General features: G+C 43.9%; 1 protein-coding gene across 1 annotated transcript in view; it reads right to left on the reverse strand.

The window, feature by feature from the left end:
• Nucleotides 1-11,975: 11,975 nt before the first annotated feature.
• The window catches only part of ASIP (agouti signaling protein), a 35,721-nt gene continuing 32,051 nt past the window's right edge, over nucleotides 11,976-15,645 (reverse strand). Inside the window, exons 2-4 of the mRNA XM_068207447.1 lie at nucleotides 15,417-15,619; nucleotides 13,227-13,288; nucleotides 11,976-12,265 (exon numbers count right to left, since the gene is read on the reverse strand). Of these exons, the coding sequence (XP_068063548.1) occupies nucleotides 12,089-12,265; nucleotides 13,227-13,288; nucleotides 15,417-15,597 (420 nt within the window). The 5' untranslated portion in view covers nucleotides 15,598-15,619 and the 3' untranslated portion in view covers nucleotides 11,976-12,088. The remainder of the gene's footprint in view (nucleotides 12,266-13,226; nucleotides 13,289-15,416; nucleotides 15,620-15,645) is intronic.

Below are 15,645 nucleotides of genomic sequence, written 5' to 3' on the forward strand. Positions count from 1 at the left end.
TATTGATTAGGTCTTGCATTTATTTTTTTGCTTATTTTTTATTATTAATATTATTTTGCTATATTATTTGTTGAAGAGGACTAGATCAGACACAGGCCCTGATAAAACCACTGGCAGAATTTCTGTGCCTCCCTCCCAGTGCAGTCGTGATTTGATGGCTGCAGCACTGCTGTGGTCAGTACCTGTCAGCAGAGTGGTTTGAAAGCTGGAACTGCAACAGGAGCATGTTGAATATTTTTGTTCAGCCTTTTTTTGTGCACTTCACATTCTTTAGGTGCAGCTGTTCAGCCTCAGTGGGGTCATCTTAGTTCTCACTGTGATATGAGCTGTTTGAACTCTTTCTCAAGGGCAATTTTGAATAATCTGTAGTAAAATACACAGATTTCTCTTCCATTTCAGAAGCTTTCCAGGATGAATGGAAGACTTGGAAACCTGACCTTTGGTGTAGCAGCTGATTTCCTTTAAAAAATACATGCTGCTGTTTCACGTTGTGACTCCATGCTGGTTTCTTAACGTGTACAATCCACATTACAGCCAAAGTGTGCCCAGGTGGGCTGGGCGGCCAGAGGCACCTGGGCTGTCCCAGGCCTGCTGTGTCCAGCAGGAGCAGGGCACTGCCTGCCCCCCGTGCTGGCACTGCTGACGTACCACCTCAAATCCTGGGGGCAGTTTTGGGGCCCCCCACAAGAAAGAGATTGAGGGGCTGTAGCATGTCCAGGGCAGGGAATGGAGCTGGGGAAGGGGCTGGAGCCCCAGGAGAGGCTGAGGGAGCTGGGGAAGGGGCTCAGCCTGGAGCAAAGGAGGCTCAGGGGCGACCCTGTGGCTCTGCACAACTCCTGACAGGAGGGGACAGCTGGTGGGCTGGGGTCTGCTCCCAGGGAACAGTGATGGGACAAGAAGAAATGGCCTTGAGTTGTTCCAGGTGAGAGTGGATATTGGAGATTTCTTCATGGAAAAGGTGGCCAGGCATTGGCACAGCTACCCAGGGCAGTGGTGGAGTCTCCATCCCTGGAGGGGTTCAAAAGCTGCGTGGGTGCGGCACTTGGGGACATGGGTTAGTGGCAAACTTGGAGGCTCTGGGGGTGTGGTTGGACTCCATGGTCTTAAAGGTCTTTTCCAACCTCAATGACACTGAAATCACTCAGCCCTATTGCTTGCTTGCTCTTTATAGGCAAGAGCACAGCTGATGGCAGAGTTCTGCTAAATCATTCACAACTGATTTTTTCCCTCTTTTCTCTTTGTTTCCAATCCATATGCTATTAATTCAGAGTTCACTCTAGCCTGAGGTCGAGCATTTAGCCTGCCTAACTACAGATTGCCAGACCCATTGTGCTGCTTTACAATGGTTTGAGCAGGAGCGATGAATGAAGAATAGTGCTAAGGAGAGCCTGAGGTCTGTAGGTGCCCAGGCTGGGGAGTGTCCCCTCCCCAGCACCAAAACCCCTCAAATGGGCTCCTCTGGCATCCCACATCTGGCTGCTGAGTCAGAGGAAAGTGACAGGCTCCAGCTTTTCTCACTTCTGGGCCTCTGCACAGCAGATGCCGCAGCACTGGGGTGAGATGTGAGCCACAGGCTCCCTGGGTCTGGCCGGGGGATCCTGGAGAGGAGGAGCAGGGTTGCTGTGAGCACAGGGAGGGCTGGCAGGGGCAGGGTGAGATTCAGTCTCAGCCTGGTGAAGCTCAGCAGGTCTGGTGTCTGGGTGAGCAGGGGATGGATGCACAGAGCAGTGTTTGTTCCCTGTGTGTGGTGTGCTGAGAGGCTGTCCCAATCGGGCTGGGCAAATGGACAAAGTCCCAAAACAGCCCTACCTACAGTTCAGCAGCCTCTTTCCCCAGCCTTGTCTGCAGGCTCATTTTGCAGGGCAAAAATGCAAGAAGTAAGATTTCCATGTGTACCCAAAGGAGGTGCAGTTTGGGAAGGTGTGGGCACTGGGTGAGGAATGAGGAGAGCTGTGTGTGCTCTCTTTTGTAAAATAGCAACTGGCTCAGATTTGCAGCTTCCTCCCACCCCTTATCTCCCCAATACCAGCAACCACAGGCTGAGAACTGAAATAATAAGTCCACTCTAGTTAAGGGCTGTTCCTTAAATTTAGCCATTCCTGGCTATTAATTTAGCAGGGCTTTTCCTGCTGTTTTTTTCTACTTGATCAGGAAAAAACCCTCAATAATAAAGTAGTGCTAAACCAGATGTATTTCCACACTGGGAAAATTATAGTTTCATGCTGTGTCCAATTTCAGGTCATTATTTAGCACCTTCAAGTGGTTTTCACTGTCCCATTGCCTTCAGTGGCGTTGGGTTGTTCTGGGTGGTAACAAGCACTGTCATCCTGGCAAATGTGTCCGTGAAAATTGATAGAATCTGGTGATCAAATGAAATTAATTATGAAAGATTGTACTCATGGTGCAATCAGACAGCACTGATTTGGCCAAAAGTAATCAAGTATTTCTCAAATATCTGTCAGACTAACATTCTGTTACTGCTTTCCTTATTGTTTCCAGAGAAAATGCTCTTCTCTTGTACATAAGGCACTTCCTGCCTCTGTTTTCCCTCCATGGCTGAGTCAGAAGTGGTAAGAGAGCACAGGCTGTACATTTTTCTCCATTTATCTCAACCAGAAATGCCGGACTGTGATTTTTAAATTTGCAGTATCGTCTTCCTAGGCCCTGTTCTTTATTTTTCTGCGAGGCTGGAGTTCTATGAAATGGAGATTGATGGAGGTGCACAGGTTGCCTTGGGAAATACAGATCAGTGCAGAGGGGAACAAGGCAGGGCTGAATGGACGTTGCACTGATGACTCTGAGATTCATGACTGAGCTTGTTTTCATAGCGATGGTTCTTCCTGCAGATGATATTAAGCTTCTTGGAAGCTAATTGTGTTTTTTTTAGTCCATGGGGCTTTTTTCTAAGACAAATCAAAGGTAGTAAATGTAGTCTGGAAGGCTCAGCAGGGTTTGCAGTAGCTTTGTTTGCCACTGGACAGCTTTGCACCACTGCAACAATTACAATTATTTTTCTTCTCTTTTAAAATCCCCTTCATGCCTGTGGTTTGCATGCCAGCTTGAGGAGAGCAAAAACAAACAATAGACTGACAGAACAATAATAAAGAACACCCTAACCCTGTGAAAAAATACTTCCAGAAATGAGTGAGATATAAAAACACGAGTTTAAGGTTCTGCAGCATCCTTTTTATGGGATGGGGACACCCCAACTTCTTGTCTAATTCCCTGAAACTGCACAGCAGAAAGATTAAATTATTTAGGATATTTAGAAAGTTTGTAGTAAAGTTTTTACTTCTTGTTCCATCTGCAAAGTCCAGAGACATTTTTCAGCAAACCTGGTACTTTTCTGTAGCCCCCTGGTTTTGGTTTCATTAATTGGAAAATAATTTCTATAAGGGAATATTTAATGGGCCTCAGTCATAGGTATGTGCTCCTTTTCCCTGATGAAGCAGCAGCATTTTGGAAGCAAACTGAACAGAATGCAGAGGTTCAGGCACCTTAAATAATTAGTAATTGGGCACGAGGTTTTGGGTTGAGCCAGGGCTTACTGTCAACATCTGCCTTTTTATTTATTAACTTGTTTCCACTAAGAACAAACATTTGGTGGCCCTGTTCTTCCTCCTCTCCAAAACTTATGTCCTGTGTGTATTTTATTAACAACTGGCTGCAGACTCCTTTGACCCTTTTTGGGGTCTGTCCTGCCACTGAGATGTCATTTTGGAGATAAATATCAACATCTCTGACCACACTCCAGACTTAGAGGAAAGGAGCAGTGATGGAGAATGTTGAAGGGAATACAGGGAAGCAAACCATCTGTTCTGCTCATTTAGTGCTCCAAATATTTGCTTCCCAAACTGAGAAATTAACATTAATTGAATCACAGCTTTATAGCAAGGAAATCTTTGAAATACTAAAACCTTCATGTTTAAAGTGGTCTGTCTCTGTCACATATTTCTGAGGTCTTTTCAGAGGAGGAGGGATCCCTGGGTGTAGAATTACTTTGAATGCTCTTATTTCCACTTAAGAAGACTCTAAGGTTTGATGTTTTTCACCAACATGTGAAAGAGCATTCTTTTAATGAATTTATGTATACTTTTTTTTTTTTAAATGCCACTTTTATTTGTTATGGAACACAAGGAAGAGTGAGGCCGTGTATTCTCATTTCTGGCTATCACTGTTGTAAGTCACATAACACTGTTGTTCATCTATTTGAGACAGCTTTGCACAGTGAAGGGGAGCCCATATGAGATCCCAAATGACATTTTAGCTGAAGAAGCCGCCCAAAATGACAAGGGTACTAGATGAACACTGTTAGGTAAATCTAATAGATGAGCTAAAATGTAGAGTGTGAGTGATGAAGGGGTTATTAATGTATATTAGAGTATATTGAAGTCAATAGATTATTTCCACTGATTCAGAGGGCTCTGCAGTGGACCACTAGGAAATGGTGTATTTTAGTTTTTTCCTACCTTTATCTGTATTAAATGAAACCACATGTGAAATGTGATATTACATTAATATAGCCATTTTAGGGCTCCCATATTTCAGGCAGGGTTTCATCTTAAAGGAATTCCTGGATGGAAAGATGTGCATATGCCATGCAGCAATTGAAATAGTTTCTCATTTCACTGAAAAAAAAAACTTGCAGAAATGACTAAAACCTCCTTTCTATTCTGGGAGAGGGACTCGGCCATATGTTGGCCATCTGCATATCATCTGAGAAACTTGCCATTAAGACCTTTGTATTACCTCAGAAAGTAATCTGCAGGCCTCACAGGTTTCAGAGGGGCACTTTGAGAGTGGGTGGGTGTGCTCCCAGGCAGCCCCGTGTGTCCCTGGCCTGGTGCTGCTCCTTCAGGTGGGAAGGGTGTCGCCCAGGCCCCACGTCACACCTGCCAGCCTGGCATGGGTGCTCCTGGTGTGACACAGTGTTGTAGCTGAGACAGTCACAATACAAAGCAATGTTCCATTTTCAGAAAGCTTCAAACCCATTTTTATTCTAGCATGCATGCTTTTTATACACTCTTACAAAACTCAAAGTTCACACTTTACTCATTGGTCAGGAAAGACAAACAAAGTGCTCACTGGAATAGACAGTTGCAGGTTTCTCTTATTTATCCTTCTTTCTTTCTTGGTCTCTATGTCAATGACCTTGGTAGAAAATTCTTTCAGGGGTAAATATGGATCCTCTTATCAAACTTCTCTCTGGCTGACCGAAGTCGCTGTAAAACCTCCTCCACAGCACAGGGCCTCTGCTGGAAGTCAGGCAAGGGGCAGGATTTCATTTCCCTCTCCCAACCCTCTCTGATGTGACTGTGCAAGAAGCAGAAAATACTTATGTTGATCCTGAAGGACCAGAAAAACTTGAACATGAGCCCGTCATGCCAGACTGACACCGGGGTGTCTTTATCCCCAGATCCGGGATAATTTGCTGTGAAGGGGAAGAATATCCCACCAAACCCCTTTCTAGCTGTGAAACTCCATTGTACAGGTCTAAGAGCTATTATTGTGGGTGGCCACATGCACTGGGCAGCCCAGAACCCCCCGTGTGCCAGGCTCACCCCACGCATTGGGCAGCAGGGCAGTGAGGGGACGCTGCCTCTCTGCTCCCCTCTCAGCACACCCTGCCTGCGGGGTGCCTGCAGCTCTGGGGGCTCACATGTGTGAGAAACGACCACTCACTTTTTAAAATTTTAAAGGCTTATTAAATATTAATAAAAAAATACAACAAAAGGACTAAATAAGGAAAAATTACAGCGCTGGGAGTCCCCCGGTGACTGCCAGCCATGTGGCTCATCTTCAAAATGGATGATCCCCCTTTTATACCTCTAGTCCCTCCTAAAGTCCTGTCAGTCGGCTCCTTCCTTGCTGTCCAGGGGTGGAGATCACTTTCTTACACCTTGGTTGGTCAGGTTTTACCACAGTAACAAATCAAGCTCCCCAAATGCCCCGAGTACCAAGGCCATCCCATGATAACAATACTGGGGGGAACACATTGCAGTAACAAAACTATACCTTTATAAAACTTCTCTTAACATACATATAATGTTCACCCTTTAACTGTGAGCGCCAACCATCTCATTACTCATCCATAACAAACAGCAGAAGAACATGGAGCTGTTGAGCAAGTCCAGAGGAGGCCACGAAAGTGAACTGGGAGAGCTGGGGGTGCTCAGCCTGGAGAAGAGAAGGCTCTGGGGAGATCTAATTGCAGCCTCTTAGTACTTGAAGGGGGCCTATAGGGAAGATGGGGTCAGACTTTTTGCAGGGCCTGTTGTGGCAGGAGAAAGGGTGGTGGTTGTAAACTGGAAGAATGTAGATCTTAACTACATATAAAGAAGATCTTTGTTTTTTATACTGAGGGTGGGGAGGCCTTGACACAGGGTGCCCAGAGAAGCTGTGGCTGCCCCTGGATCCCTGGCAGTGTCCAAGGCCAGGTTGGACAGGGCTTGGAGCAGCCTGGGACAGTGGAAGCTGTCCCTGCCCATGGCAGGGGGTGGGACTGTGTGGGTTTTAAGGTCCCTTCCAACCCAAACCATTCTGTGATTCTAAGAGCAAGGAAGTGCACTGAGAGACCAGTGTGTGTATTCCTGTTCTTTGTGCTGTCCCAGGAGCTGCTGATGCCTTTGAAAAATACCCGTTGGAATCTGGACACTGTCCAAATGAAAGCTGAAACAGTGGAGGCTGTACAAAGAGAGGAAAGAATTGTTCATGGAGTGCCAAGATTCAGCACTGGCCATGTGTGTCTGCCCACCTGTGATGTCCCCAGTGGTGTTTTCATGACTACATTGTGACCTGCCAACTGCTGCCTTTATAAGGCCAGCGACTTCACATTGCCTTTGACCAGAGTTTGCAAAAGTGACTGGTGACTTTATCATCCCCACAGTTAGAAAAGCACATGGTGCTTCAAGTGGTTTGCAGCTGGCCCAGGAAGCAATTACTTCTTTCCAACTGTTAAATGTACTACAAAAATGTAAGATTCTATTTCTAGCAGGCAATGAATAGCTGCTTGCTGTGCATTCTTGGTTTGGGAAATGAGGTGCCTGAGGCAAATCTCTACAGGTATGACGGGTAACTGGGATCTTGGAGTGCAGTAACCACAGAGGGCCATCTCGTGTTTCCTGTTGGGTTCTAGAGATCACTGACTCTGTGGGGAGCACTGTCCAGAAGAGCAGCAGGTTGGAGTTCGGGAATAGGCAGGAAAAAATTGCTCCTGGATTTGCTGGGAGAATCCGTTGTTAATTATTTTCTTTTCCAGGCCTGAGTGTGCAACTCAGAGGCATGTCTTGGAGTTAAATAGATCACTGGATGTGGACAAGTGTTGAATTGGTCTGTTTAGCATGTTTATAGAGTCACTTCTGGCCATAGAATGGTCTAATTAATCTTAAAGTGCTCTGTTGAAATATATTATGATTTAATGTTTTTTTGCATTGCTCTTGAGTACCATTTAATGTCTACACCCACCCAGGGAGTGGGCTGGAGGCTGCAGTACCTCATGAGGAGCATGTCCCACCATGCTCTGAGAGGCCTCTGTGCTGTAGCACTGGGATGGATGTCATTTGTGCCCTGTAAAATAGAGCTCCCGCAGAGTCACAGCTTGGCACATCACAAGTTCTTCCTCAGCCCCTCCGTTTGGTTATACAAATCTCCTTCTGCTGCTCCAATAATTCTTTTCATCATGGGTTTAACGCTGTCCTCATCTCAAAGGGGCCTCATTCAGTCTTTCACCACCCTCAGCCAAAGTAGCATCACAGACACTGCTGACTCTTCTAGAGAATTTGGAAAAAGTCATTTTACTTTCCATCAAATCTTCCCTTCTCTCAGCAATTCCTGAAGGCTTTGGTTGGTTTCCTTTTGCAGTCTTCCAGAGAATTTGAGCGATTAGCTTGGAAAACTATGACATGTTTAGAGGTAGTTTGGTATAGCCATTAAGGTGTTAATTCTACCATTTGTTTTATCCATCAGGATAAACTTGGATTTTATGGGATTTGGGTGTGACAATAAGCAATCAAGTCAGAAAAATACAGTATATGTTTTAAATTTACACAAGGCAGGTGGTATGTGGAAAAGCTAACAGTGATTTATTTGTGTTTCATCCTACTAACCTGTAATTGGGGTAACATTTCCATTAGTCTCTAGGAGGACAATGACTCTGTCACAGAGCATTCCTGAGACTGTCTCTACACTTGAAATCCAGTAAGTTTTCAGTGGAGACATTTTGGTGGGTGACAGATAAAGTTACATACTCCATCTTTGCCATCTGCATGTTTTATCATCTGTGTGCTGATGACATTTCAGATGGGACCCCAGGGGGACTCCTGCACTGACAAACATCCCCTCAGTATAAATAACTGCTCAAACTAAATACATTGAAGTAAATTTTTGGTGTACATATTTTGCTATTTCTGCACCCTGTGCCATACCTCATGCAATGTGATCTTTACCCAGAAAAGTCAAGTCACTAAGGCTAATAACAATTTCAGAGTACTTGATTATATGTGTTCTCTGGTGTGATAGATGAACAGCAAAGAAAGCAAAGCCTCTTTCTAATAAATTCCAGTTACAAAGAAGGCTTATTAATAAATCAAATTTAAAAATACACTACAGATAGATGCTATATTAAAAACTATGTCCATATATGTTGAAAGACAAATCCCCTTACTGTCATTGACAGTTTTTTCCCTTGTCCTTCGTTGCCTACGCAGGCTGTACTGTCCTTGTCTGGGTCAGCTGCCATCTCTGGAGGTCCTTGGGTGGGTCTTGGCACTTTGATTTCCTTGTCTGAGAGCCCCAAGTTGTGCCACATCTCCATCATGATGTGGATGGTGGGGCAGAGGGAGCTCTTAGAGGTGTCTGGGCACACAGCCCTGATGTGCCAGAGAGATGCGCTGCTGTCCAGAGGGACTGAGCCAGGCTAGACAGCTCAGCAAGGAGGAGCACAAAGTCCTGTCCCTGGGGAGGAACAAGCCCAGGACACTCTGGGGGACACCCAGCAGGGAGACAGGAAAGGCCCTGGGTCACCTGGGGAGCACCAAGCTGACCAAGAGCCACCAGAAGGTGAGCTGTGCCCTGGGCTGTGTTGGAAGCATTGTCACCACAGGTCAAGGAGGGGATCCCTCCTTGCTCCTCACTGTAGAGCTCATCCCTGGACTGCTGTGTCCAGTTTGGGCTCCCCAGTGTGAGAGAGACAGGGGCATACTGGAGAGAGTCAAACACTAGGAAACATTTCCTTTTCTGGTTTTAATGGTGAGTGAGGGTGACTGAGCACCAGGACAGGTTGCCCAGAGTGGCCCAAGTGAACATCTTGGAGATGTTCAAAAGCTGCCTGGATGTGGTCCTGGGCAAGCAGGTCCAGTTGGATGGCTGCCAGAGGTCTCTGCTGACGTCAAGCATTCTGAGGTTCTGCAAAGCTGGAGTGGGAGCTGCAGTTGAGAGCAGCTGTTTGTTGGATTTTTGGCTCTTCTTTCTTCCTTTCCCTCTGCTCCCACACCTCTTGACCATGGTAAAATATAATTTTTCTGACCAGCTGGACTTTCTGTTATGAAAATGATCTTATTTCCGTATAAGAAGTACTGTGATTATTTGTGTGTTTTTAGTATCAATCTCATACCTTGAGAGGCTACCTGGAACACAGCTAGACAGTGTTAAAGGAATAAAGCAGGGATTTATTAAAAGGCCTCAAAGGATGCACCTTGGGCAGTACAAGCCTGGCCAAGGCCACACCCAGGATGGACGATGGCTCATGAGTTTTCACACTTTTCTAAGTATTGATCCATTTCCATGTTGGGGTTAATTGTCCAACTACAGCTCCAGGTTATGCAGTCCCATCCTCCCAGACTGCTCTCCTCAGTTTGCTGTTGTTTACACCCTTTGGGCCTTTTGGGCCTTTTTGTTGTTTGCACTTTTTGGGCCTGAAGCTGCAACAGTGTCCTTGGTTCTGGGGCTGGAAAAGGATTGTTTTGTGTGGCTGAACTGTGAGAACTTGCCAACACTTTATATGAAGTTCAGAGTTATACACTAATGCAGTACAGAATCTGGAAAACATGAAAGCTAAAACTTAAGGCATCAAATCAACAGTAGTTTGTTAATAGTTATGAGAATTTTGAAAATATTTGATGGAACCTAAATCTTTACATAGTAAAAGAAGGAGCCACATTCTGAAATCCATTATAATGTATTGCTCTTCCTTCTCATCTCCTTTTTCATAACTGAGTGGCCTACAGATTCCTGAGCCAAGAAATCTGGCTAAAGACACACTTACATATATTTACAAGAATTCAAGCTTATATCAGACATGCCAATTGATGTGCCTTATAAAAGATAAGGAACACAATGACATTCTGTCATCATTAGGGCTCTTTCTTAGATTAATCTGAGAACTATACATATATCTAGTATGAACAAAAATTTATGTCAATATCTGACCTTAGATTTGAGTTCTGGGCTTTAGACTAATTATTAGAATTAAAAAAAAAAAAACCAAACAAACACCTTTATATGGCTTGAGCCCCTTTGGAGTGTCTTCTGTATCATCATTTCCTGCCTGCCTGGAAGATTTTTGTAGCCTCAGCTGTGTTTAGAAATAAATCAGTAAACAACTGTCTTCTCAATTAGACCTGCATAGGGGATTAGAAAATACCCGATTTCCTGATTAGAAATTCATGGCTAGAAAAATCTGGTTGTGAAAGCTAAAGAGCACTGGAAGGGACCCTGGTGCAGGCAGGTGGAGAGAACATGGGAGATGTGGGTTAGCCCTGGAGTGCTCCTGTGGTAACTAAGAATAGCAGTTGGATAAAGGGAAAATGCTTAAAACAAGGAAGTGGCACAGAATGAAAAACAGTAAGGGAGCAGGGGAAAGACACTGTATGTACAGAACAGAGGAGGTAAAAAACAAGAGCTGGAGTCTGGCAAATAAAATCTTCAGTGGCAGGGACGTTTTCTGGGTCTGCTCCCTCCTTGCTTTCCTGGGAGTTTAACCAAGAAGGGTTTTCCTTCTGTGCCATTTGGATACCTCAAATTTAAGGCAAAGAGCTTCAAGAACAAGAGATAGAAATCTTCTGTTGCCTTGAGCTTCAGCCATCTCTTTCTGAGCCTTTAAGTCTTGATACAGCATGTGATGTATGTTTTTCCCCTGGTTGCTGCAGCTCTTGGACATTCCTGCCTGAACTGCAGCTCCTGCAGCAAGAAAGGGCAAAGAATTGATTGCTTGGAAGGGTTTGCTTCAAGATGTACATGTGGGACATGCATTCATCTTTTGCTGATCTTTGCTTTCTTCCTCAAAGTCCAGATATGTCTTCCTGCTTTTGGGCAGTGTCCTTGGCAGCAGGAGAAGAAAGGCTGAAGAGTTGAGTCCTACAGATATGTCTGGAGAAAAAAAAAATCTGATTTTTATATTCCAAGGCATGGATACATTTAAGTTTTAAGTATATATGTATGTCATATGGGAGTATGACACCATTTCCTGGTGGCAGAATGACCGAAAACACTGAAGGTGGATGCTTAGCTGAGAATTATTAAAAAATGTCCTTATAGCCTTGGGTCCATCTTTTCAGGTGGAATAACTTACATAAATTCTTGTCCTGATTTTTGTTGAGTATGTGAAAATGGAGTTAAATCCAAACCCTGCATTTTCAGCCTGATACTTTGGCTGTGCTGAAGGCTGGTGATGTCCCTGTGGGCAAAGACAAGCTCTAATCCCTCACTGGCCTAACCAGTCCTGTTTTAGTGGCCATTTGGGTGCCGTGGGGGCAGGTTTTGTGGTGCCGGTTAGACAATTCTGCAGACTGGCATTAATATGACCCTTCAAATAAAAGCTCAAATCCACAGAAATCCAGAATTCATTATAAAACACAGGTCTTTTGCTACAACTGCCTAATCAGTGCCAATCTCCCTGGTTGTCTGCTCCCTGAAATAACATCCAGCTTGTGGTAACATGAACCCCATAATAACGATTGTCCATTAAATTTTAAGAGGGGTAAATTCAAGCTTCAGAGCTCTCTATTTTGATTACTATAGACATGGGGAAATTTGAAATATGCACTTGAGAAGCTAATGAAAGACAGAAGGCCTGCTGTGTTTCTGACTTCGTTTAACACTTGGGATTTAACATCAGGCACTGGCAGATCGTCTGGAAGAGTCGGCATTTGCACAAAGCACAGTAATGACAGCAGGAATTCAAGTGTGGCTTGCAGGTTTTGAAGGTTGGCACACAGTTAGCAGCAGGTGGAGGCCTTGGCTTTGGAGATATCTTGCGTTTAGCATTTTTCTGGAAGATAAAACATGAGAATTCATAGACAGGTGAAATGAGGGTGGTGAACAGCGGGAGGTTCTGGGGGAATGAGCAGCTGGCTGTGGCAGTGGGAGCTGTGCTAGCAATGCAAAGGTGTGGTGGTCTGGGAAATGGGAAAGAGTGGCTTGAGAACAACCCCCTGAGCAAAATGACAAACCTCATTTTGACCATGACTGGATGGAGCTTTGGAAAGGGTCTCTAGGAAGGAGAGTGGCAGCAGTGAAGAAAGGGGTGCCAAAATGTACTCAGATGGTGATGTTATCAATAAAACCAATAAGGTGTTATGTTTGGTTCTCCCAGATTTTCAGATGAGTGAAAACTCACTGTCAGTCTCATTTGCTGGGCTGTGACACTGAGAGAGCAGGGCAGTGACTTGGCAATGCTCCACCTTGTTGAGCCCAGTGATTTTGCATCTGTGGGAATCCTCACCTGCACACACAGTTCAGGGAGTGGAAAAAGGCCTCTCATCTCCCCCAGGAGTGCAGCTTCTCTGCTGGAGACGTGGAAAGGTGGAAAATTTTGGGTTGCCCAGCACATGCCGGGGACCTGGGAGGGATCTCTGAAGCCCAGTGGCTGCAGGCACCCTGTGCACTTCTGAAACTCAGAGTTATGGAATTCTTTGGGTGGGAAGGGATTTTAAAGCCCATCTCATCCCACCTCTTGCCACAGGCAGGGACACCTTCTGCTATGCCAGGTTGCTGCAAGCCCTGTCAGCCTGGCCTTGGACACTGCCAGGGATGGGGCAGCCACAGCTTCTAATTTTCTTTCCACTGTTATTGTTTAACATCTATTTTTACAACATTTAGAGCTTTAAACTGTATGTGAATTATTTAAATACGGGAATGACAGTAAAAGCCTTTCAAATGAATGCACCAAGGGAAACTCTAGAAGTAACAAACTGTTGTAATTCAACAAAGTTTTTTGAACAACCACCTACCTTGGAAGATTTCTTGTTCTCTGCCTCTTTCCTGCTGACTTTCTGGGATTTTCTAGTTAAATCTTCAATGAGAATAGCACAGGAAAATATGGAATCAGTTTTAGAGAATGTTATTTCGATGAGATAATCCTATTTTTGTGAGAGAGGAGGCAGATAACCTGCATTGCTACCTCATTGCTTCATGTTTTTCAGTGATGTTCATATCTCAATTCAGAGTGTCGGAACTCTGTCACTGCTGCTTGTGCGAAGCAAAAGAACAACTAAGATTTGTATTTTAGAAGGGACTTTTTACACATTGTTTGGCAGATGCAAACAATGAATTATTTCAGAGAAATGAAATTAAAGGTCTCTGTGAAAAAGATTGGGGTACTCATGCACAATAGTCACATAAAAATAGGAAAAAACTTTAGAATTCCATAAGTTCTTCTGTTAAAAGGTGGTGCTACATGCATAATTTTGGAAGGCATTAACAAGAGTACACTGCTTTCCACAAGCAAAAAACTCTGCTGATTTTGCATATACTCTGCATCTGTGATGCCAGCTTTTATTCTGCAGTTCTTTGTTTCTTCTCCCGCCACGACCTCATTTTACATAATGTTCCTTGCAAAGGTGTTTCATTCACATGCCTGTAACTTTGCTCCCTCTATGTATTTGTCACCATATCTAATTTTAGATATTTATAACTGTGTAAATTCCATTACTTGTTTTGGGGCTTGTTTTGGGCTCTAACACAGCAAGACTATTAAAATGTGAGATACTTCCCAGCTCACTGAGCTATTGTGGTACTTTTGATACCTTTATTCTGGGTGTGTGAGTTTTGTAATAAGCACTACCTGTATGTAATGGATGACTGAGATAAAAAACATCCATATCCCCAGTGGTGAATCGTGGCTCCTTATCTATTCCAGGATCCTCTAGCAATATATTTTTGAATATTTTCTAATTGCTTGGATTTACTGAGTTGCAGACTGAAGAACAATATTTTGAGCTGGTTTGGGGGGTTTCATTTATTTTTCTTGTATCATTATAAGTTAGGGTTATGCATCTCTAAGAAGCAGTGGGGAGAAATGTTACAGCTCAGCCTGTCTGCCATGTCAAAAGCACAGGCTCACTTATTGAGAAGGTGGAGAAATCAGCTATAGGGGTTGTATTTTATAGCTCTGATTTTAACTGGGACATAAAAAAGTTATGGGAATTTTGAGAGTGAAGGCATCAAGGATCCCAAGAACCATGAAATAGTACAGCTTGGGAGGCTGCAGAATGGCACAAGCTTTGCTAAACTCTCAGTTAAACAACACTGAGTTAACTCAGGATTCAGGGGTTCAGATTTGTTTGGAAATGCATGTGTGGGGCAACTGTTTCTCCTTAAAGATATGTTGTCCTGAGCAAGAGCATGGAGAAAACACAGGAAACAAGGTAAGAACCAGAGTGCTTTAAACTAAAAATGTGCAGAAAGGAGCTAAACAAGAGAAGGTTTATTTTTTTAATTATTAGCATTTTGACACAGTTATGAATGTTCTGTACTTGATTATCTCCAAACACCTGTGAGCTTCTTAAGAGAAGAAGTTGGTGTAAATTACATGGAAAGAGTTAAGGCAGACATGAGGAAAGAATTTTGTGAAGAAAAGAGTTAAGCATCACCCTAAGGAGGCTCTTCCCAAACAGGACAGGTGGTCATCTGCCAGTAACTGTAGAGACAGAGTTGGTCCTGTCTTGGACAGATCAATTAATGACCCCTGGCCCTCCCTTGCAGTGCTTTTTTCTTCCCCCGTTTAAAGGCCAGGTAAACTGAGGTTATATTAATACCTATTAATACTGCTGGTTTTCCTACCACAAGAGCAGACCCTTAAAACCCTCACATAGTTTTGGTTTGTTTTTTTTTTTTTTGTCATATGCATAAGATTTTCTAAGCAAGGCTATTTCCCATATTAGCACAAGACCACTTCTCTTCAATATAAAAAGGCTTATAGTGTGATGGGAGCTGAAGTGAAACCTGTAAAACTGAAATAAATTGTTTTTTTTTTTTCCTCTTAACTGAGGTTTACCACACTGTCATTCTTGGGTGCTGCAGCCACCACAGTTCTGCACCCTATGAAGCCAAGCAAAGTTATCCAAATAATTCAAAATAATCAAAAGCAGTGTTTCCTGCAAATCTTGTTAATTTGGCACTGAAGGGCAGGTTTTACTCACCTACTATGGAGATGGGTGGAAGATCTGAGAGGTCCATTTTGCTCCTCCTGGACAGGTCGCATTCTGTCTTCTCCTCAATGACCAAGTGGGAATCAGCAGCCCTGAACAGGCTGTAGCACAACAGGAGGCTGAGGAAGAGGTTCTTTCTTGCCATCATGGAGAGGAAAAATTCCATTGTCATGAAAACCAAAGTTGGCCAAAACCTGTAGAAGTGATGCAGGGATATGAA

Source organism: Anomalospiza imberbis, chromosome 17 (assembly GCF_031753505.1).
Source record: "Anomalospiza imberbis isolate Cuckoo-Finch-1a 21T00152 chromosome 17, ASM3175350v1, whole genome shotgun sequence".
NCBI lineage: Eukaryota > Metazoa > Chordata > Aves > Passeriformes > Viduidae > Anomalospiza > Anomalospiza imberbis.